This window comes from Alternaria novae-zelandiae (assembly GCF_023758075.1).
Source record: "Alternaria novae-zelandiae strain BMP 2774 chromosome Unknown scaffold_8, whole genome shotgun sequence".
NCBI lineage: Eukaryota > Fungi > Ascomycota > Dothideomycetes > Pleosporales > Pleosporaceae > Alternaria > Alternaria novae-zelandiae.
This window is the reverse complement of record NW_026056968.1, coordinates 483,765-504,543: the sequence shown is the minus strand read 5'-3', so window position 1 is coordinate 504,543 and position 20,779 is coordinate 483,765. Positions and strand designations below refer to the sequence as shown.

Here is a 20,779-nt window from a genome sequence, read left to right as displayed (position 1 = left end):
TATATAAGTAATTTATATAAGGCTTTTACGTATATTATTAGTACTACGCGCTAAAAGATTACGTATATTAACTTTTTTAATAGAGTTAAATTCTATAGCTAGATAGTACTAGATCTAGATAAAATAGCTAATAGTGTACTTAAAATTACTTTCTAGAAGTACTACTTATCTAATTAATCTATTAAACGTCTCTAAGACTTTATAAAGAATATTTCTAGCCTAAAACTAATATCTAATCTAATTACTCTACTAGTATATAATCTCTACTTATATAATAAGTAAGAAGATATTTCTTATAACGTAGAGTATAAGGCTTATAAAGAAGAAAATCTCTATATTCTACTTAAACCTCTAGACTCTAATTTTAACCTAAAGTTAAACTAGCACTTTCTCTTAGTCTAAAAGAGAGAAAGCCTTACTATTTATACTAGGTTTAGTAGTAACTTAGTAGACATAATAGCTTATCTTATTAGTATAGTAGAGAATAGAAGCTATATAGACTTTACTAGTATAATTAGAGAAAATAAACTATATACTAAGGTAAGACTTTGTAAAAAGTAGAAGAAAGCTAACTTATATAATAATACTATTAACTTTAGATCTATAGCAAAAAGTAAAAATAGTAAAGAAGAAACTCTAGATTTATACTACTTTACTATTAAAGTAGCTCTTATAGATCTTATATTTTAGATTTATATTAATAAGTAGTATTATAAATTACGTAAGTATATATATATACTCTTATATAACTATTCTACTACTAATATAGTTATAGTTAAATATAAATAGACTACTATAGATTAGAAGCTATATAAAGCTAGTAGTTTACTTTTTATATTACTAGTTATAGGCGTAGTAGGTATAAAGAGATATATTCTACTTAAATTTATTCTACACTATAGACCTAAGGTAGTTAAGTTAACTTCTAAGCTCTTTAAGCTAGTAGCTAATATAGGCTAGATATTTTCTATCTATACTACTTTAGACTTTATATTTATTATAATAATAGAAAGGTTTACTATACCTAATTAGGTTCTCTACTTAGATAATATTACTTTTCTACCTTTCTTTTTAATAACTATTCTTCTATAGTTAAGAGCTTATATAATATATAAAAATAAATCTTATATTAGAGAATAGAATTAAGTCTAAACTACTATTAGAGGCTGTAAGCTCTTAAGGCCTAGCTAGAGAAAGCTTTTTTTCTTCTCTATATTACTATATATTAAGTCTAAAGCTAAGCCTCTAAATAAGCTTTATACTCTTAATAATAGCTCTATATATAAGTTCTTTTATAAAGTTTTTAATATAAATAATATAGAACTTACTATAAGTATATATAGCTTTTCTAGTCTACTTTAGTAATAATAGAACTATAGAGATATAAAGCTCTATAATAATAATAAGGCTTATATAGTATTTTAGTAAGCTTTCTTTATTAAATTAGCGTAAAATTATTATTTTTACTATTTTATTCTATTCTATACTAATTATAAGTAGTTTAATTTAGCGTGTTCTTATAGATATAAGCTTATTACGTATCTAGTAAAACTAATCTTTTATTACTAATTATAACTAGAACTTTAGTAAGATTTTTCTTTAACTTAAAGAGAAGAAGAACTAGTCTAATTATATTATTAAATTATCTATAATAGTAGAGATAGTTAAAGTAAAAGACTATAGAATTAAACTCTAAGAACTTATTAAAAACTTAGACTTAGCTACTAGAACTATTAAAGTTTTCTATAATAAGTGCCTTAAAGAAGATATATATATATTTCTTTACCTAGAGATTATATACACTCTTCTAGATATAGATTACTATTATAGAAAGTGCTATAAGTATTAGCTCTAGTATAAGTTTACTAAACTCTCTAAGAATTTCTTATAGAGTCTACGCACTTTACTACTACTCTAAGTTTATATACTTTGCTACGCTTATTAGAAAAGTAGAAAATTATATAATAATAACTTTAGATTATATAAAAACTATAAATTATCTAGTCTAATTTATAAAAGAGTTGCTTATAAAGCTTATAATAAGTTAAGAAATAATTAGTTTTATTCTTACTATTATAATAAAGCCTATTATAATAATAGTTATAGTAACGTTATTAAGTACTTAAGACTATAGAGAAGCTATAATACGTAAATTACTATATAAAAAGTAGTAATTAAGATAGATACACGTATTTCTATGTACACTAAATATTAGTAAAATTAGAGTAATAAACTATATACTAATACTAAGATCTATCTACTATATATAATTTAAATCTAGAAAGAAGATATAATTACTTATACGTATATAAGATGCGCTATATATATAGAATACTTAGTTAATAATTATAAGTTTACCTACTCTACTTAACTATTTAAAGTAGATAGTCTAGTTAATTTTAAACTCTTTCTATAAAGATAATAGAGAGCTATTTAGGCTCTATATAAGTAATAAGAGTATATAATATATATTCTAAAACGTAGTAAGAGTAGATTTTCTAGAAGTAGCTAACCTATAAATAGAATATAATAGTAACGTAAGTATAGTAATAAAATTAGAATAACTAAGTATCTTATATATAGAGTTAGAGCTTGTATTTAGAATAAGTTAATAAGTAGTAATATTATATAATATGTAGTAGTAGTAATACTCTTAAAGACTACTAAATAGATTACTAGTTACTATATACTATAGCTTTATTATACTAAAATACTATACTCTTATAACTTTCTTATACTTATTTATAGTCTTAATATATTTCTCTCTTCTAATTTATATCTAGATATATAGTGTAGTGTAGTACTTTAGTTCTTCTTTTTTATTTTATAATACTATAGTAACTAAATATAAAATAAGCTATCTAGGTACTTATAACTTCTAAAATCTATATATACTTACCTAATTAGGTTCTCTTAAAAAGAAAAGTATCTTTAATATAAGCTTATAGTTTTAATTCTTTACTACACTTTTTATACGTATAAAATAGAAGCTTACCTTTAGTAGAGTACGTAATTTATTTAGAATAAGTAAACTAATTATAACTATAACGCTAAAGTAGAAAGTTCTTAATTATTTTTTAAACTACTAGTAGGTATAAAGATTATAGATTTATAATATTATAATATATTTAGAAGCTTTTTTTACCTCTATTCTTAATTTAAAAGCGTATTTATTATTAGCTAGATTTAGTATATACTTAACTACTACTAATTTCTAAAATTATATAGCTTTCTATACTCTTTATAGATAGAACTAGTTACTAAATCTACTAAAACTATAAGCGTTATTAGATATAGTCTATAGAGGTTTATAAATAAGAGAAAAGAAAAGATAAATAATAAGACAATTACTGCGTATATAAAAGTAATTATAAAGTATCTAAATTTCTAGCTAATCTAGTATTAACTAAGAATAAACTAAACTTCTCTAAGAAGTAACTAGAACTTATAAGTCTTAAGAAATAGTAGCTTAATAGTCTTATATCTAAGTAGAGTAGTATACTACTATACTCTTTTATAACTATAAAAGCACTATCTTATAGTATAAAGAACTCTAGAATTTCTTATATAACTTATAAAGTATATTAGAATACTATTAAAGAGAGATTATAAAACGTCTACTTACTAGACTATCTTTTTATTAGCTTTAAAATACTCTAAAAGTATTATAAACTTTAGAAAAATACTATTTACTCTATTAGTCTTCTTACTATATCTCTTAATAACTATATAACTTATAGTAGTTAGCTTTATAAGTTCTACTTACTATCTTCTATCTATATTTACTAACTAAAATAGTTAAGATTAGCTAGCTTTAAGAAAAAGATTATAAAAGTATTATAGAACTTAAAATTACTAAAGCTATAGCTACACTATTTATTACTTTTAAAGTATAGTTATCTTTTAAAGAGAGGTAGTAGAATATAGCTACTCTAATATAGCGTTTTAAGAAATATATAATATAGAAAATATCTATTTAGAATTAGTTAGTAATAGCTTACATATTATAAACTAGTAATTATTACTAACTAAGTGCTAACTTTTTAGTATAAAAGCTATTCTAATTCTATATACTAAGATAGTATTATACTTTTTTAATTATAGTAGAAGTTATATAGGCTTACTTTCTTACTAATCTTATAAATACCTTTTATAGGCTTAAAAAATCTATAACTATTAGAATAATAAAAGTATAAGTAAATTACTTATTCTATAAGATAGTAACTATATAACTATAGGCTAGTGTAGAACTAGCGCTAATATACTTACTATTCTTAAAAAAGTATTTTATAACTATTTTATAAAGAAAAAGTAGTAAACTTTAAAGTTTTTTATTCTTAATAGAATCTATAAGATTAGAGACTCTAGTAATAAGCTCTAGAAAAAGTTCTAAATATTATTAAAGAAAGACTAGTTACCTAGGTAGAGTTAATTAATTCTATTAGGTTCTAGTTCTAATAAGCTAAGGCTAACTTAGCACTAGCTATAAATACCTTAGAATTACTATTATAGCTTAGTAGTAATTTATCTACTAGAGGTAAGAAGTAAGATTAGAAGTCTAGAGAATAGTTTAGAAGTAGATACTTATTAACTTCTTAGTAAAGGTTCTATCTATTAGATAAAGGTAATACTAGAATAAAGAAGTAATCTATTAAGTAAAAGTTATAAAGTTTAGTATAATACTATTAAAAATGTCTAAATAATTTAGTTATTACTAGGTAGATAAATAAGTAGGTAGTAGAGTTATAAAAATTAAGTCTAGGTAAGCTTTAATACATAGCTTAGTAGTATTAGCTTAAGATAAGTAATATTTTATTAATTAAAACTATAATTTATATCTTTCTTTTATAAAGTTTTATAATTATATAGCTATTTAGTTTATAATACGTACTTAGAAACTTAAGAAGCTTCTAATTAGACTAAATAATAAAAAATCTTACAAGAGCTATAGTCTTAAGCCTACTTCTCTAAAATAAATACTAAAATATAGTTACGCTAAGAAGTAAATCTAAAGCGCTAGCCTAGGTATAATAGTATAAGGTAGTAGGTCTAACCTAGATAATAATTAGATAGTAGCTCTAGAATATACGTAAAAGCGCTACTAGACTTATAAAAGTATTTATAATAATAGCTCTAATAAGATAAATATTAATAGAGATAATAGCGTAGGCTAAAGTAAATACTTAATTCTAGAAGTGTTTACGTAATATAAGCTTCTATAGAAAGACTTCTATATATATAAAGAATAGTAAGTTATATCTTTTATAGTAAAATACTATCTAAACTCTATCTAGTCTATATCTTATCTACCTTATCTATTACTTAGGTATATTCTATAACTACTTTTATAAGCGTATCTTTCTAGCTTTACTAATCTTACTATAGTTAAAAAGTAGTAAAGTAGCTTAGTATAGATTTATCTTTAAAATAATATTCTTCTTACTCTTAAATAACTAGTGTACCTCTATATACTTTATCTATATAGTATTTAGGCTTAGGCTTAATATAGATTAAAAGAGGTATTAGATATAGTACTTTATTTCTTTCTTTATAGTAGGTACGCTATATTAAAGTTTAGATATAATAAGCTATATAAGCGTAAGGTTTTTGTCTTTATATAGTAGAAGAGTAAATTTATTAAAATATAACTATATAATAAAAGTATTATTACTTAGAATATTCTAGTAAACTTTATATAGATTTTAGATTCTTATACTATAATTATATATATCTAGATAATAAAGTTCTTTAAAGAGTACTATAAGAATTTCTAATAATATAAAATACTTATAACGTTTACGCGTAATAAGACTTTAGGTATCTTTTTAATAAGCTTATAAAGATATACTTTAGTATATAGTAAAAGTAGAATAGCTTTAATATTATTTATAAACGTGTCTAGTATATTACTATAGTTTAGTAGTTATTAGTAGAGCTAATAATTTAGAGCGCTTTCTATTAAGATAATTTATAAACCTTAGAATATTTAGAGAGAGAGTACTTATTAGAGAAAGTTAGTAAAGAGGTAATAGATAACTTAGTATTAACTATACTAAGTTACTATATAAATATTATAATATAAGTATCTAGTAAAGAAAAGTTACTAGTTAATAAGGCCTAGAGTATCTTAGATAGATACTATAGCTACTTTAGTAAAGTTCTTACTAAGGCTACTATCTTTATAGGTAGAGACTTTAGAAAGATAATACGCTCTTAACTAAGACTATAACGCTAAGCTACTTATAACTTTTATAATATATTACTACTATATACGTAAAGGTACTCTCTAAATAAAAGAAATTATAATTATTAGACTTTTAAGTTATAATAAACGTTTATAGGTTTATTATATACTTAGGTATATTTACTAAGATATACCTTACTTTTATAGTAGAAAGTATTAGAGCTATATTTTAGAAGTTTATAAAGTATATATACCTTAAGATTTTTACTATTTATCTTTTATTAGTAAGTACTTTTAAGTACTTTTTTAATATTATTCTATATATAAAGAGTATAGGTAACTTTAATATATTAGCGTAAATAAAGCTTATAGCGTATAGTTTTCTTAAGATAATAGTAATACCTAGAAGATTTAATACTTTACTATCTCTATAATAAATAATATCTTAGATATAAACTATATTTTTTATTATTTTTATAGTTTTTAAAATATATTTATAACTATAGACAGCCTTATAAGAATAAACTAACTCTACTATTCTAAAAAAATAATATATTTAGCTCTTTTCTATAAGATATTTAAAATAATCTTCTTAACTCTATTACGCATACCTTAAGTAATAGATATTTTCTTAATATAAAAACTAAGTACTTAATATACTATAAGAATAATATTTTACTAATAGTCTAGATTATTATCTATAGCTATATATTTTATAAGACGTATATTACTAAATAGATTAACTACCTTTAATCTAAGAGTAAGGTAGCTATATATCTACTAGATTAAAGTAAACTATTTAGTAAAAGCTTTTTAGAATATCTAGAATATAACTATAAATATAATAATAAAAGCTTAGTTAATAATAAAGGCTTAGTTAATAATAAGGCCTAGATATTAAGTAATAATAAAGCTTTATAATAAGAGCGTATTAAATATAAGAAGTAATAACTTTAGAAGAATAAAGAGTTAGCGTAAAAATATATAGAATACTAAGCACTACTTTATAAGAATAAAGAGGTATTAGAATTATAAATACTTCTAGTATAGTAAAGAATACGTAACTTATAGTGTATACTTTACTCTACTAAGAATAAATAAGAAGAGAGGTTAATACTCTAGAATCTAAAGACTATAATAGCTATAGAGGTAGAGCTATAAAATAATAGCGTATAGTATAATATAATATTCTATATACTTAGTTTTAAAATCTAAAGTAATCTTAGATAGAATTAAGATGCCTTACTTTCTAGCTACGCTAAAGAGTATTATTAGATTTTAGTAAAGCTTAGTAGTTGCGTAGACTTTAAAATCTATACTATTTAGTGTTACTACTTACTTTATAAGTAATTATATTATATCTTACACTACGCGTAATTGTTTTACTTCTATCTAAAGTCTTTTTACTTCTATTTAGAGTATTAATACGTTACACCTTATACTACGTATATTATACTTATCTAAAGTTTTAATATTTCTTGCTAAGACTTAGGCGCTAGCTATAGTAGTAAGCTAATATAATGCGTTACGTTAACTTACTATAGTAGCTTACTTAAAACACTAGCCTCTATAATTACTATAATACTTATAGTAATTACGTTTTATACTTAATTAAATAACTACTTCTAGTCTACTAATTATAGTATCTACTTTTATCTAGTGTAAGTTAAGTATATATAGCCTTATAAGCAGAGTAATTAATATTTACTTTGTATCGCTATCTTAGGTGTTAGTTCTAGCTAGCTACCGCTCGTAATTGTAAGCATTAACTGCTTCTTATTAAAAGCTCTATCGAGAGAGATTAATTGGACTATATTATCAAAGATAGTGACAAAGTCAAGCTGCATTGGTAGCTGCTGTTTCCAGACTAACGATATGCCGTTACACGTCCGTGGGGAGTTCGGTGGAGATTTCGAGTCCACTATCCATTGTCGTGGCATTGGTACAATAGGAGGATGGTCTTGATAGAAGCTTCCTATGAGGTCTGCCCTATTCAGACGTCAGCAATTATCAAGCCTTGGGCTCACCCGCAGATGCTGACCAGCTGATCGTAACTCGTAAGTGCTCTTTCTCAATGGTATCGAATCCGCCCCTTAGTCCCACTATTCTCACTAGTGCGTTACTATGTTTCTGCCAATCACTACTGGTAAAGTTCCCCAATAAAGCCTGAAGATCATCAGCCTTGCCGCCATTGACCTCAAACGGGCGACTTACAAAGTGGATCATGAAAGAAACCACAGCACCTATAGCTTCATCACTCGTGCGCTTCGCCGGGTCGTTCATCATCTGGGTGGTGTGGCGAAGCGCCTTGTTGTGATATTTCAATGCTATGGCATCATCTTGTGAAGGGTAATATCCGTTGCGCCTCTGGAACAAGAAGTTTTGTGAGTTGGAAAGCATGTTGTTAAAAGCTGCCGCATCGCTGAGTCCAACGGGGTACCAGGAGCCACGGAGCTGGCTAGGATGATTGCTATCTTCGGTACTAAAGACTACGCCAAGTCAGGAAAGAGTCTGACCAAAACGAGTGAATGCGCCTACTGTTCGCTAGTAGCGCTCGACAAGAGTCGTCAAGTTCGATGGGGTAGGGGTTAAAGGGATCAAGCTGACCGCCACCAAACCGGTCAACATCGACGCGACTCTCGGACGGATTGCGAAACTCAAGGACGATTTCATTGCGCGCCCTCTTCGTTTTGGGTTTTCTTCTCGCTTTACCGACCTCAGTCATAGCTAGACGTCGAATGCGCAGTTGCGTTTCTTCATTTTTGAGATCGTCGGGGTGTGTGAGGTTCACAAAGTTGAAGCTTGGTTTCGTGGAGCGATCCATGGCGATGATTGCGGGCCGTGATTGTGGCCCTCACAGAGAGCTCGATATCTTGATATATACCCAAGGCATAAGTGAGCGCGGCGGCAAACTTTTGTCATCGACATTGGGGCTTCGGCGCCATATCGATAGCGAGACTGGGGCGGAGTGGCAGAGGAGCTGAAGGAGATGCCGAGAGCATGAACCTGCAGGGCAATCGCACAGGAGGGGCGTCATTTCCAAGGCTGCAGCAAGCGAACAAGCCACTCAAAAGCAGGCGACACGAAGGCGAACTTCATTGTCGAGTAGGGTGATAGTGTACCTAGGTACGTTACAATTCGGATGGACGATTGATGCGCTTCCGGGAGGCGTGCGAGAATTAGTAATGTAGGTTACCTGCCAGGCTCGTGAATAAGCAAGAAAGGCCTTGCAGCTGTGCCCCGTCCGTCCGCCATGATACAGCATGGCCGATAACAACAGCAAGTCATTGAATAAGAATGTAGCATGTTGTGCGCCGGAGCGAAGTGAGCTGCCCGTAAAGAAGGCGCTGAGAGATACCCAGGTATTGATGGTCTCAATGGAGCTCGCAATACTTTCAAGGTCGGCAACAGCAAGTCCGGTGTCCTGCGCTACGCACCACCCTCGGGACATAGGCCCATAGCATGCCTAACCACCCACGCATGTGTCCGCCTTCAACGCTACCACCGCATCGTCTTGATTACCATGCAGTCTCAATTCCTCCATCAAATTTGGCTCACCAAGCAGCAGCGCTTTTGCCACAATTTTCCATCTCAACACAACGCCTTCATCGATCTCCAATGGTTGCAGAATCCAAACCCTCGACGTCATGCAACTCGCGTTAAGCAAATCAGTAGGGATTGCAGCTTGAAGCGCCTCAAGCTTGGCATCTTTCCAGTCTTCCTTAATGCTCGTGATAGTCATGAGAGCCTGACGCCCATCCATGGTGCATTGCAAGCGGAATGAAAGAGAGCCAATGTAATACATTGAACGAGGATCGGTTACCCAGGTCAAGAAGATGCTGGCGTCATCCAAGTCAAATGCATTACTCTCCAACGTTTCTGGACTTGCATATCGTCGTAGTTGGTCCAAAAGTCTTTGTGCTGGTATATAGAGGGCAGTGTTTGGCTGCAGATCTCTGAAAATGCCTTGGTTATAGTTGGGGTGTACAACATCACGTTTTATCTGCTCCCATAGATTGGCAGTAAACTGAATACCATTACTGATACAAGTGGCGATGAACCTTCGTCGGTGCTCGTCGCATTCGCTGTCCGTCTGGGCGGCAGGTAAATGCGATTTGCTTGCATCAGCGACATGCTTTGCCGGCTCTGTAGTTGGTATTGTGCCAGGGAAAACTTGGCCAACAGTGTCCAGCTCGAAGCTGTGATCTGTTGGTGTATCGAGCCTTGGAAGAAAAATCATGTCGATTCTGATGACTTCGGTCGAAATCTGGCGGATGCCCTGCACACTTCCTAGAGGAAATTTTGGAATGATAGTATCGCCAGTACCGAGGCTTCGCGAAAGCCACGTCTTATTGCCCATGAGTCTGATCGATGTGGGGTCCGTCATACTGAGTGGGTATGTCTCTCCTGCCGCGAGAGCGAGAAGTGCGCTGAAATAGAGTACCTCGTCTTTGTTGTTCAATGCCTCGCCGTAGTATGCGAGGGCACGCCCACTGATGTTTATCATGATGCTGATGCGGTCTCCAAGATTCTGACAGCCTTTACGAGCTACGCTGTTATGAGAGGCCATGATACTCGATTTCATGGTCGCTGTAGGAGGTCCGCCTTGATTAGCAAAGCCCGAGAAGATTTCTCGGCCCTTGAAGGCGTTTAAAGTGATATTGTTCTCGTGAGACGGCAAGTCTATCGCTGTAGACATGATGACTTGGAGATTTACCCACTTCATCTTGACTATGGATTCACCGGGTCCATTCATGAAGAACGTCGCATTGTGATTCCTGTAACGCTGCCTTTTGTCGCTCCATGGTTCGTTGACGTTGAATTCATGGAAGCACCAGGCACGATCCCACTGCAACGAAAGAATGAGCAAGTCAGCGTGTGCGTCAGAATTCCCTTTTTCTTGAAGCTTCACGTACCCATCTTGCTGTGTTGATCTTCTTGTAGAAAGACAAATAGAGCGGTCTGACCTCCGGCTCAGGTAACCATGACTTATGCCACTGTATCTTGGTGATTTCAAAGTTCTCCACAAGGTGGGTCTCCGCCTCAGTAAGTTTCACGTCTTCTAACAGAACCAGTAGACGCATGCATGATCGATAAATCACATCCATGGCAGCAACAGACATTTGCTTGTCGAGAGTGTCTTCTTGGTCAATACAGAGCTGATCAATCCAAAGTCCTATGCGAGGGTTTTCTTTCTCACCCAGAATGGCATCTACAAAGGGCTTGCTGAAAGGCCAACGATCGTGCGGTTCATAATTCGGGTTCGGATAGTCGCCTGAATGCCAGCAATAGGAGATCGCGAAATATTGTCGTGGATACAGGTCTTTGTCGAAAGCCCCCCGAGCGTCTGAAGGAAAGACCAGACGGAATGGTGTCTTCAAGATGGTGGTAGTTGAGCGTTGGGAAAACTGAGCAGCGACATCTGGACACCATGAGGTCAAATTTCGAAGGACGAGGCTGGCCTCCACTTGACCTTGGTCCAGCTTGGAAAGGCCAGGCTCAAATACTTCCGCTTTGTTCTCTGGGGAGAGTGTCAATTGAAAGATGTTGTCGCTGATGTATTCAACGCTCGCGTCTCTGCTGGCCACAGTCCTTGCGGTGGTAGATTGCGTGTCCATGTCGGCGGACAGGCGTTTGATGTGTGAAGCTCAGCCGTTCTTCTCCCCATCGCCGAGGATTATAATCGCGGGGTAAGCCACAAAGCCCACCATGGACCTGATCTTTCTGCATGTGTCTGAAAGTGGCTGGGAAGGGGCCCTAAGTGGAGACCCCTCGGGAAGACAGTCGGCGCCAATCTATGCCTGGACTAGCGCGCCAAGCAGAATCTCGATAACATCGAAAATTTGCCCGGCCTCCCTTCTGTTTCTTCACGCACCATCAGACAGTTCAACACCCATCTCACCCGCATCTTTACGTCTTGTATCGATGCGATCCGAGATTTCCTATTGGGTGATTGCGATATAGCGCTGCGGAGAAGGAACCAAGCGATCCATTAGAGCTGGCTGCGCATTTTTTCGGTTGCGCAGGCGGTGTCATAGGAGCGGTACATACACAACCCATAATCGTCGTGATTTTGAGCAGATAAGACCTCGAATGACCGAGCGCTTGCAATGCTCGTTCAAATTTGCGGATGATAGTTATATGGCCATCTGCAAGAAAGTCCAAATTGTCGCGCTCGTCGTAATGTTGCGCCTCACGGGCGCGTGCTATTACCGGCGTGCATATCTTTGACGTGTAGTCTGCTATTATGTCGATGCATCTCGTCAGCTTCCAAGCGATCAAAGCGTATATGCTGCCATCGCCGCCGTCGCGCATGTGGGCGATTGACGAGATACCTAGGTATGATCTCTTGTGGTTCTGCGACTAGGGCTTACCTTGGCAGCTTCGAACCAAAGCACGATGAAAAATCACAACCTGTTAGACACAGAAGACCTCAATAAACTTTGTTGGATAACTTTAGGTTGGAACGCTCAAGCCTCCTGCCTGTACGTCATATCAACAGCGACATGTACCTTGTACACAAGACTTTCATCTAGAATACCGCGAATGTCCTTGGTCATTCCTTACACGAGATACCTCGGGTGGTCCTCTCCATTCATGCGCTGCTCATCAGTTGGCTGGCAGTACACCGGAATCTGGAAGCTGTATCCACTAGGGTTCTCCACAGCACCGTCCGGCAAGAGCTGAACCCGTGGCAAGAACTGGACGACTTCTCGCAATGGATTCGGAAAGTTGTCAACTGAGACCGCCCACTTCAGCGGCGCGACATTTGCGAAGCCACTTGCTACTGCTGCCTTCAGTCCATCAGGACTCTTTGCGCCAGAAGCGGGTGTGGGTTCTGCATCGTCGAGTTCCTTGACAGTGTCGTACAGAAGGCCCAGATCTGGCGATAGATCATCGATTGTGTCGTCATCCTCCCAAGTTTTGCCAACGAGATCGAACAATCGATCACCCTGGTTGAGGTCCTCAGTCAACATTTCGTAGATCATGGCTACCATGCTCAGCTCCATATAGCGTTGATCATCAAGAAGTCCACCGCCACCGCTGAGAATAGCGAGCATACCGTAGTATCCAAACATTGATGTGCCACGAGGATGTTTAAGAACCAAGTCCAAGCGCCCTTTCATCTTGGCGATCGCCATATTGAACATGAGCGTCACTCCAAAGGTGACATAGAGGAAGCCGGCAAGTGACCAAACGGTGAAATTAGCAGGCGGTGGGGCCATTTTTAGCCAGTATTCCTCAAGGGTGCATGCGCTAGAGTAGCACATGTAAGCATTTGCGTATAAGCCTTTTGTGAGATACTCGTCGCCCCGGTGTTTGAGCCAAAGGAGAGATGATATCCCTTCTCCCATGAGCTCGATAGGCAATTTAGCGTTCATGTCTGCTTTCGAGAAACCGACCGACTCTCGCGCTTGATGTTCATGCTGCCCCTGTATAAAGTCCGCAGACTTCTTAGCAAGATGGCTATCTGCGTGTCCAGTAATGGTAGTCTTGTGGAGGACATTCCACATGACGTGAAACTCTAAGACTAGATGTTGATAGCGCTCGAGCTGTTGGCCATGTGCGACAACGATCTCAGATCTCATACCGTGAACACCAGGACGCGCACGTATACCATTGGAGATTGTAGTTCCTGGGAATTTGCGGTGACAATAGGCTAGGTCGTTCATGCGAAGTACCTGCATGAAACCAGGTAGGTCTTTCTCAAGTACTAGCAGGGACATCGAGATGTTTGCATCACTCTTGACCATGCGTGTAACACCCTCTTGGGTTTCATCGCTGGCATGTGGAAACTCTATCTTGATGTGTAAACGCCCAGCTGGAGCTTCCTGAGGTACGGGCCGTAGGCTCAGGCTCAGATATCCGTCCGGGAGTGTTTTGGCGGCTTTGACATGGCGAATATTGATGTATTTTACACCAAGCCAGTGTGGCTGAATTGCGAAAGCGCCCCAGTTGATGTCGAAACGTATCCAAGACAGCATGTGATGCACATAGCTCTTCGCGAGCTCATGGATGCTCTTGCTGATGCGCAGAAGGGAAGTTTCGAAGCGGTAACCGCCGAACGCGGTGTCGGACTCGTCGATCTCACAATCGCAAGGATTAAACACATAGCTTAAAACGCGGTTGAAGAGCTCTGCGGGTAGAGACTCTAAGTGAGAGACGGAAGTTGGGGTATTCATTGTGGCTGGTCGAGTGTAGTCTGGCTGGTTGAAGGTATAATGGACGCAGCATAGGCCACCGAATCCCATTTTTTATATCGTCCAGCGCAAACGGAGCCTTGCTCCATCCAAGTGTTGCTTGACGTGTAAGAACCACCTGTCTGTGCGCAAAGCAAGCTACGTCCGTTAGGCAAACTCTCACGCAAGATCGACCTCCCGCCCCCTCCTTTTTAGGATGACTTGGATGCAGTCAACCTTGGCCATTCCATCTTGGCCTTTCATCTGCTGCTCCATATCCTTGGCTGCCCAAACATGTTCGATATCGCGCATGACGCGTTTCAAGCTGGGGAAATGCTTTACAGCATACAGCTTTTCAAATCGATCACGGACGAATTGTCGTTGTGTGCTGTCGATCGCTTCGCAGCCCGCGGTGAACAGCGGCCACATATGCGCTGATGTTAAAGGCGAATGGATGTCGACTTGCTGTAGCTGTGATAGACACTGATTAATATGCTCCATGCTTATCGGGTTGGGAGCACCTATATCAAGCCAGGTTCGGTAGAGGTAAATGAAGGCGGCGTGGCGATAAGCTTCAGCTGTCGAGCTAATGTCTATGCGCTCTTCGCTGTTCCGCCTCTTACATGCACCAAATTCCATGGCTAATAGAATCTGCTGGATATGTTGGCCAGTGGTATTTTCATCTTCCGACAAAGCAAGGCTTGTTGGTGATAGCGCTCTCCTCGTCTTGATAGCGTGTTGCAGCTGACTGATCTTTGCAACGACCACTAGGACTTTTGCGATACTTTCTAGCTCTTTCTCCCCTTCGATGGCGACAAAGTCCATTTCATGATCCAATAATGGCTGCGAGCCTCTTGACACGGAAGATAGAATATCGTGGTATGCAAACAGACTCAGGAGGAAGCGAGCACTAGATGTGACAAGCCAGCTACCTCCACTGCGCCCTGTTATCATGGCTTTGGCGCCAGTCAGATGGTTCGCGATGTTCCCTTCATCCTCATCGCCAAACAACCGCGCCGAAACCTGCATCATCATGACAGTGGCCAGCGCTGGCTCAGTATCCATCTTCACTGGATCCTGAATCATCTTTTGAAGCTCTTGGATTGCGTCTCGTTGGTGACGGTAGCCTTGTAGGTGAAGTGAAGCATCGTTTGATGCAAATGCGAGATGATTTGCAGCCATTGAGAGGACTGTCGATCTAAGTGCTGGCGATTCGTAGGCCATGGCCGTCAAATGTCGTTGGAATGGTGTTGCGATGCCATTTTGAGGTGAAACTGATAACAGCTTTGAGAGTTGTTCTCCCCAATAACTAAGGAGCCATCGATCGGTTGGAGATATCCCATGGGACAGCACAGGGCTGTTGAAGGGTAAAGCAGGCATACTTTTCGCCGAGTCAGGCGATGAGAACAGTACATCTGAACTCGTAACTGCCGATTGTATGGATTCGAAGCTAATAGTCGACGCTGGGCTGAGTGCTTGGTCATCGTCGATAGCCTTCTTCTTCCGACTCTTCCGTGGTGGTTTTGCCAATGTATTAACGGCGTCGTCCTGCCATTTCAGCTTGACTCCATAGCCTCTGCAGATGATATTTAGTCTTGTGCAACGCCCACAAAAAGGCTTCACCTCGTCACACTTATATCCAGCCCCCCTACAAGTCCAACAGCCGGTCCTGGATCTCTTGTGCGTTGCCATCTAGACGTGCGTCGCATCTTCGGTGCTCTATCACCGTAATGGTCATTCAATAGAACCACCTGAAGTTTGGCATAATCGACTAATGACTCAATAGGTCGCGGAAGTGGGTGGTGTCTGAAGTTTGAGAGAACTGCAGAACTATCAGGAACGGGAAGGTAAACGGTGGCAAACCGCATTAGTATTAGCTCCCGCATCCATCGTGAGCCGAGGCCTGCACTCCTAGCAACACGATAAACGCGAACAGCCCATCTTCTCGATCGAGAAGCGCTATTATTTACAAGTGACCTGAACAGCCAACAAGCCTGATATCAACCCTGAAACGGAATCTCGCCCTCCTCAAAAGCCCGCACCCATCTGAACATCCCTTCTGCTGGATCCATGACACAGACAAAGTGTGTAACCTCATTACACACCGGGTACTGTTTTAACCATTTGATTAGTTTCTCTGGACTCACGCCTACTGCTGCATTTTGCCCTCGCTTCGCTTTACGGCCTTGCTCCTGGGTCCATTCTCGCCATTTTCGCTCTAGACACTGTTTTCGCATGACGCTTTCTTCGAGTACTTCTTGCATACCGGCATTGAGGAAGCTGTGATTCCGGCCCTGAGTATGGACGGCCTGGTTCTGGTTGGCGTGCGGATTGGCTGTAGACTCTAACGATACGTCGTGATTAGTGGTACTGATAAAGGTTGATGAGCGTAAGATCCTTGCGCTGTGGAAGTCTTTCTCCAGGATGATAGTCTCTGCGCTGGTACAGAAGATCAAATACGCCACTGATGTCTGCATAGTTGCGATGTTGTTGGGTGCGTCAGATGCATTGTATGGCGGAATTAGTGCAGATGACGGATCTCTTCGTTCTTGTAAAGACTTCTTAGAGAGCCTGTGCCGTCTGCGAGGTGCGCTTGACCTAGGTAGAAGGCAATCGCGTATGAGGGTGGAGATGCTCGGTCTCTTCCCCAGAAGCACCATGAGAGTGTTCCAGTAATATTTGATGTTAGGTCCTGAAATTCCCCGGGCGTTGTGATAAGGTCGAAAGTTGAGTGAGACACTCAATCCCTTCCTTACACCTGTAAGTGCACCCACGAAACCAACGTAGCCAATTGTGCTCGCTATCACTCCGCCACCCACACCCTCGATGAAGTCGAATTGCACAATTGCTTGTCTCAGGAGAGGCATAGACCAATCTAGCGTTCGGAAATGCATCATCGTTGTCTCGGCTTCGGGATCCTTGACCATGACTCCGCCGCTCGTGCAGCCCATGAGAAGGTCCAGGAAGACATTATAAGCGACGAGTAAGTACATTGGCACGCCAGATGCTTCGCTAATGCCCCTGAGTTCCTCAGTCTGTTCGTCGCTGTGAAGACGACGCAAGAACAGACGGCCTAAGAGATGAAAAGTCCCAGTAGGCAACTTCAAGTGCTGAACTGCTTCATCGTAGAGACACGGCATCTTGCGCAGAACATGGGCGTATTCGGTGGCGACCAACACATAGCGTTCGCGTGGCGGTAGTGAAAGGTTGATGGTGTAGATTGAAGGTGTATTGCTTGCCGATTGTGCGGTTGATTCAGACATGAGGAGGTGACTTTGACTGGAAGAGGAATTGGAAGAAAGAGCGTAAGATTGAGGTTTGACGCGAGACGTTCGCGCTCTCAACTGGGGAGGCATGATGTGTTCGAGCACGGGTAAATCTTGGAAGGAAGCCACGCTCGTCCAGCGTTTGAAAGAACAGCCCCGCGACTTCTGCAGAGTTATCGATCCTTGAAGAGCCGCTCACGTAGGCATACGCGCGCTGGTGCCTAATGCTAGCAATCATAGCACCTTGGAAGAGCGGGGCGAAGCGCGCCATGATATATTATTTGGATGACATGTCATACCTCATCAGACATGTTCTGAGAGATTTAGAGTGAGGGATAGATCGACTCGTCGTGATGGTCGCGTGTGAAGACAAACAGACCAAACGCGAAAGATGAAGCTACTACCCCAGCTTTCAAGCTTTCCACATCCGCACCTCGGCTTCCAGAGCATGCTTCCCCGCGGGAGTCCTTAGCCGGCGCGACGGCCAACAATGTCGACGTCGAGCATGTTTACTACTAAGCTCGCGTTTTTCTCTCTTCACGCGCATCCTTTCAATCGTCCCAAGTAGTAGACTACTTCCAGCTACCTCGTCATGCCGTCCGCAAACCAACCACCTCCACTCGCAGACGTACGCGTCCTCGAGTTTGCAGGACTAGCCCCAGGTAACCTCAAACTCCCTTCGCAAAGTAATCCCTAGGCTCTATCTAACAGTCTTCAGGCCCCTTCGCGGGCATGCTCCTAGCAGACTACGGCGCCACTGTCCTCCGCCTCGACCGCGCACCCTCAGCCCCATCCTCCGATCAATTAACGCGGCGCAAAACCTCGATATGCGTGAACCTCAAATCGCCCGCGGGCCTCGCCCTCATCAAGAAGATCATCCCTCAAGTCGACGTGGTAATCGATCCCTTCCGACCTGGCGTCCTCGAGAAAGCCGGTCTCGACCCTGAACAGGTGCTGTTGAAGTTGAACAAGCGATTGATCGTAGCTCGCATGACGGGCTTCCGTCGGGATGGCAAATACAGTCAAATGGCCGGGCACGATATCAACTACATTGCTGTATCCGGCGTGTTGAGCATGTTTGGCAGGAAAGGGGAAAAACCGTATGCGCCGGGCAATGTCGTGGGAGATTTCGCGGGAGGCGGCGCAATGTGCTTCATTGGTATATTGCTTGCGCTGCTGGCGAGAGAAAGGAGTGGCTATGGACAGGTTGTCGAGGCGAATATGGTTGACGGGAGTGCGATATTGGCGACTATGCCAAGGTTGGGATTGAAGACAGAGGTCTGGAAGAGGGAGAGGGGCACGAATATGCTAGATGGTGGTGCGCCATTCTACGACACGTATGAGACAAAGGATGGAAAGCACATGGCAGTGGGCGCTATTGAACCCCAGTTCTACGCCGCTTTACTCAAGGGCATGGGTCTGGAGCCGTCGGATCTACCTGGTAATAGGGACGACAGGGCGGACTGGCCAAATTTGAAGGACTTCTTTGCCGCCGAGTTCAAGAAGAAAACGCGCGAGGAATGGGAGGCCATCTTCGACGGAACAGATGCATGCTGCACGCCCGTGCTAACGCAGGGTGAACTCGAGACCCAGGGCTTCGATCAACGGCCGGCTGTAACTCTTAAGTCCTCACCTGGATATGCGATACACGATGGTCATGATGGGAGGTCGGCAGCAGAGGGCCAGGGTATAGGAATGGATGGCAGCGGATGGAGCGAGAAGGGCTTGAAGCCTGGCAGTGGGGGCGAAGATACATTGACCACATGGATGGGATGGACTAAGGGTAGGCATTATGTCGAGGACCAAGGGGGCTTGGTTTGGAAGGACTCTGCAAGGTTATAATCATGTCAGATTCTCTACTCATTATCATTTGTTCACATGAGCGCTTCTTGTGTTCGTCAAATCGCCAGTCAAAGGCTGTATATCTTCAGTTTACACATATATTCATACAACCCGCAGTATGTCGTCTTGTTGATTAGGCCCTGGCCTTCCTCGCTTTCGGTTTGCTAGCTTTTTTGCCAGCATTCCGGAGCCTCTTCCTCTCTATGTTCGCTTGGATCCTTGTGCTCCTCTTCCTCCAGGCCGTCCATCGGTCACCCGGCACAAACTCCTTGACCTGCACACCCGCCTTCTCGGCCGCACGTCCAATCTGCCAGTTGGCCTCACGGTACGCGTATCCCTTGCCAGCGGTCAAGCTCAATCCCTTCCGTGTCGCTTCGCGCGGGGTATCGCGCACGCTGCTTGGGCTGCCTGTGCCGTCGCCAACTTGTAAATCGGTTATGACAACTGCGTCCGCAGAAGGACTCGTTGATGAAGTGATAGGAACGGCGAGCATGTTTAAGCGTCTCCGTCTCGCCGCATTTGGTGGGTATGGAAGGGTGTGGTCTTTCTCGAGGGCGACACCAATGTATTGCCTCTTTGGGTGTTTCTTCGGGTCACGGTAGTATCGTACGTAACCAGACTCTGTCGCGAAGATGCAGTGGTCGCGGCCGAATTTGCAGTTTTCGCCGGGAAACCAGGCCGTTCCTCGTTGTCGGAAGATGATGTTTCCTGGGATGACATACTCTCCTGCAATGCCGTTAGCCAGGCTCCTAACTGCTTCTTCAAACTGTAGAACATACCTCCGCTCTTCTTTGCTCCTAAACGTTTACCAGGTCCATCTTTTGCTCCGTTGGCTCGTCCTTGGGCCTGATGCGCTGAGTGCCTTACGAAGGAGAGAACCGGGGTGGGCGCCGAGGTGCCATTGGCCACGCGGAGGGCGTCGAGAACACGTGTAGATGGCGCGATGAATGTCGTGGATGTTGCCAATGAGGCGCGGACGGGCGCAAATATCCGTGGGAGCAGCATGGCCGCTCTGGTGCTGGAGAGGCGGGCCTTCGAGTGCACTGCGACTTTTCGAGATGCTCGGTGGTCCGTGCATGCTCCGCAGGCGACTGCTACGCCCGCGCCGTCGCCATGGCTAGTAGCATCACAGCGAGTATAGAGCAATCACGAATTCCACTTGCTGACATACATTGCATGCATCAACGATAATATGAACAGGCTCAAGACCAAAATCTAGCAAGCTGCACCCAAAACACCTTGTACGTCATGGCAGGATGCCAGACCCAGAGAACACAACCTTGGAAGTCTAGCCGCAAGATCCTCCC

At 40.1% G+C, this 20,779-nt stretch overlaps 6 protein-coding genes across 6 annotated transcripts; 1 reads left to right on the top strand and 5 right to left on the bottom strand.

Moving 5' to 3' along the window:
- Nucleotides 1-8,194: 8,194 nt before the first annotated feature.
- On the bottom strand, nucleotides 8,195-9,008 carry J4E88_004658 (uncharacterized protein; the record flags this gene model as incomplete). Its single annotated transcript, XM_049398302.1, has 2 exons — nucleotides 8,195-8,673; nucleotides 8,723-9,008. The coding sequence occupies 2 exons, from the start codon at nucleotides 9,006-9,008 to the stop codon at nucleotides 8,195-8,197; spliced, it is 765 nt and encodes a 254-aa protein (XP_049255863.1).
- Nucleotides 9,009-9,650: 642 nt separating this feature from the next.
- On the bottom strand, nucleotides 9,651-11,802 carry J4E88_004657 (uncharacterized protein; the record flags this gene model as incomplete). Its single annotated transcript, XM_049398301.1, has 2 exons — nucleotides 9,651-10,970; nucleotides 11,101-11,802. 2 exons carry the CDS (start codon nucleotides 11,800-11,802, stop codon nucleotides 9,651-9,653), a joined length of 2,022 nt encoding a protein of 673 aa, XP_049255862.1.
- Nucleotides 11,803-12,747: 945 nt separating this feature from the next.
- J4E88_004656 (uncharacterized protein) lies at nucleotides 12,748-14,367 on the bottom strand (the record flags this gene model as incomplete). The annotated part of the gene is made up of 1 exon (XM_049398300.1): nucleotides 12,748-14,367. One exon carries the CDS (start codon nucleotides 14,365-14,367, stop codon nucleotides 12,748-12,750), a length of 1,620 nt encoding a protein of 539 aa, XP_049255861.1.
- Nucleotides 14,368-14,544: 177 nt separating this feature from the next.
- J4E88_004655 (uncharacterized protein) lies at nucleotides 14,545-15,588 on the bottom strand (the record flags this gene model as incomplete). The annotated part of the gene is made up of 1 exon (XM_049398299.1): nucleotides 14,545-15,588. One exon carries the CDS (start codon nucleotides 15,586-15,588, stop codon nucleotides 14,545-14,547), a length of 1,044 nt encoding a protein of 347 aa, XP_049255860.1.
- Nucleotides 15,589-18,222: 2,634 nt separating this feature from the next.
- On the top strand, nucleotides 18,223-19,472 carry J4E88_004654 (uncharacterized protein; the record flags this gene model as incomplete). Its single annotated transcript, XM_049398298.1, has 2 exons — nucleotides 18,223-18,292; nucleotides 18,349-19,472. 2 exons carry the CDS (start codon nucleotides 18,223-18,225, stop codon nucleotides 19,470-19,472), a joined length of 1,194 nt encoding a protein of 397 aa, XP_049255859.1.
- A 133-nt stretch (nucleotides 19,473-19,605) lies between these two features.
- J4E88_004653 (uncharacterized protein) lies at nucleotides 19,606-20,477 on the bottom strand (the record flags this gene model as incomplete). The annotated part of the gene is made up of 2 exons (XM_049398297.1): nucleotides 19,606-20,198; nucleotides 20,252-20,477. 2 exons carry the CDS (start codon nucleotides 20,475-20,477, stop codon nucleotides 19,606-19,608), a joined length of 819 nt encoding a protein of 272 aa, XP_049255858.1.
- Nucleotides 20,478-20,779: the final 302 nt, after the last annotated feature.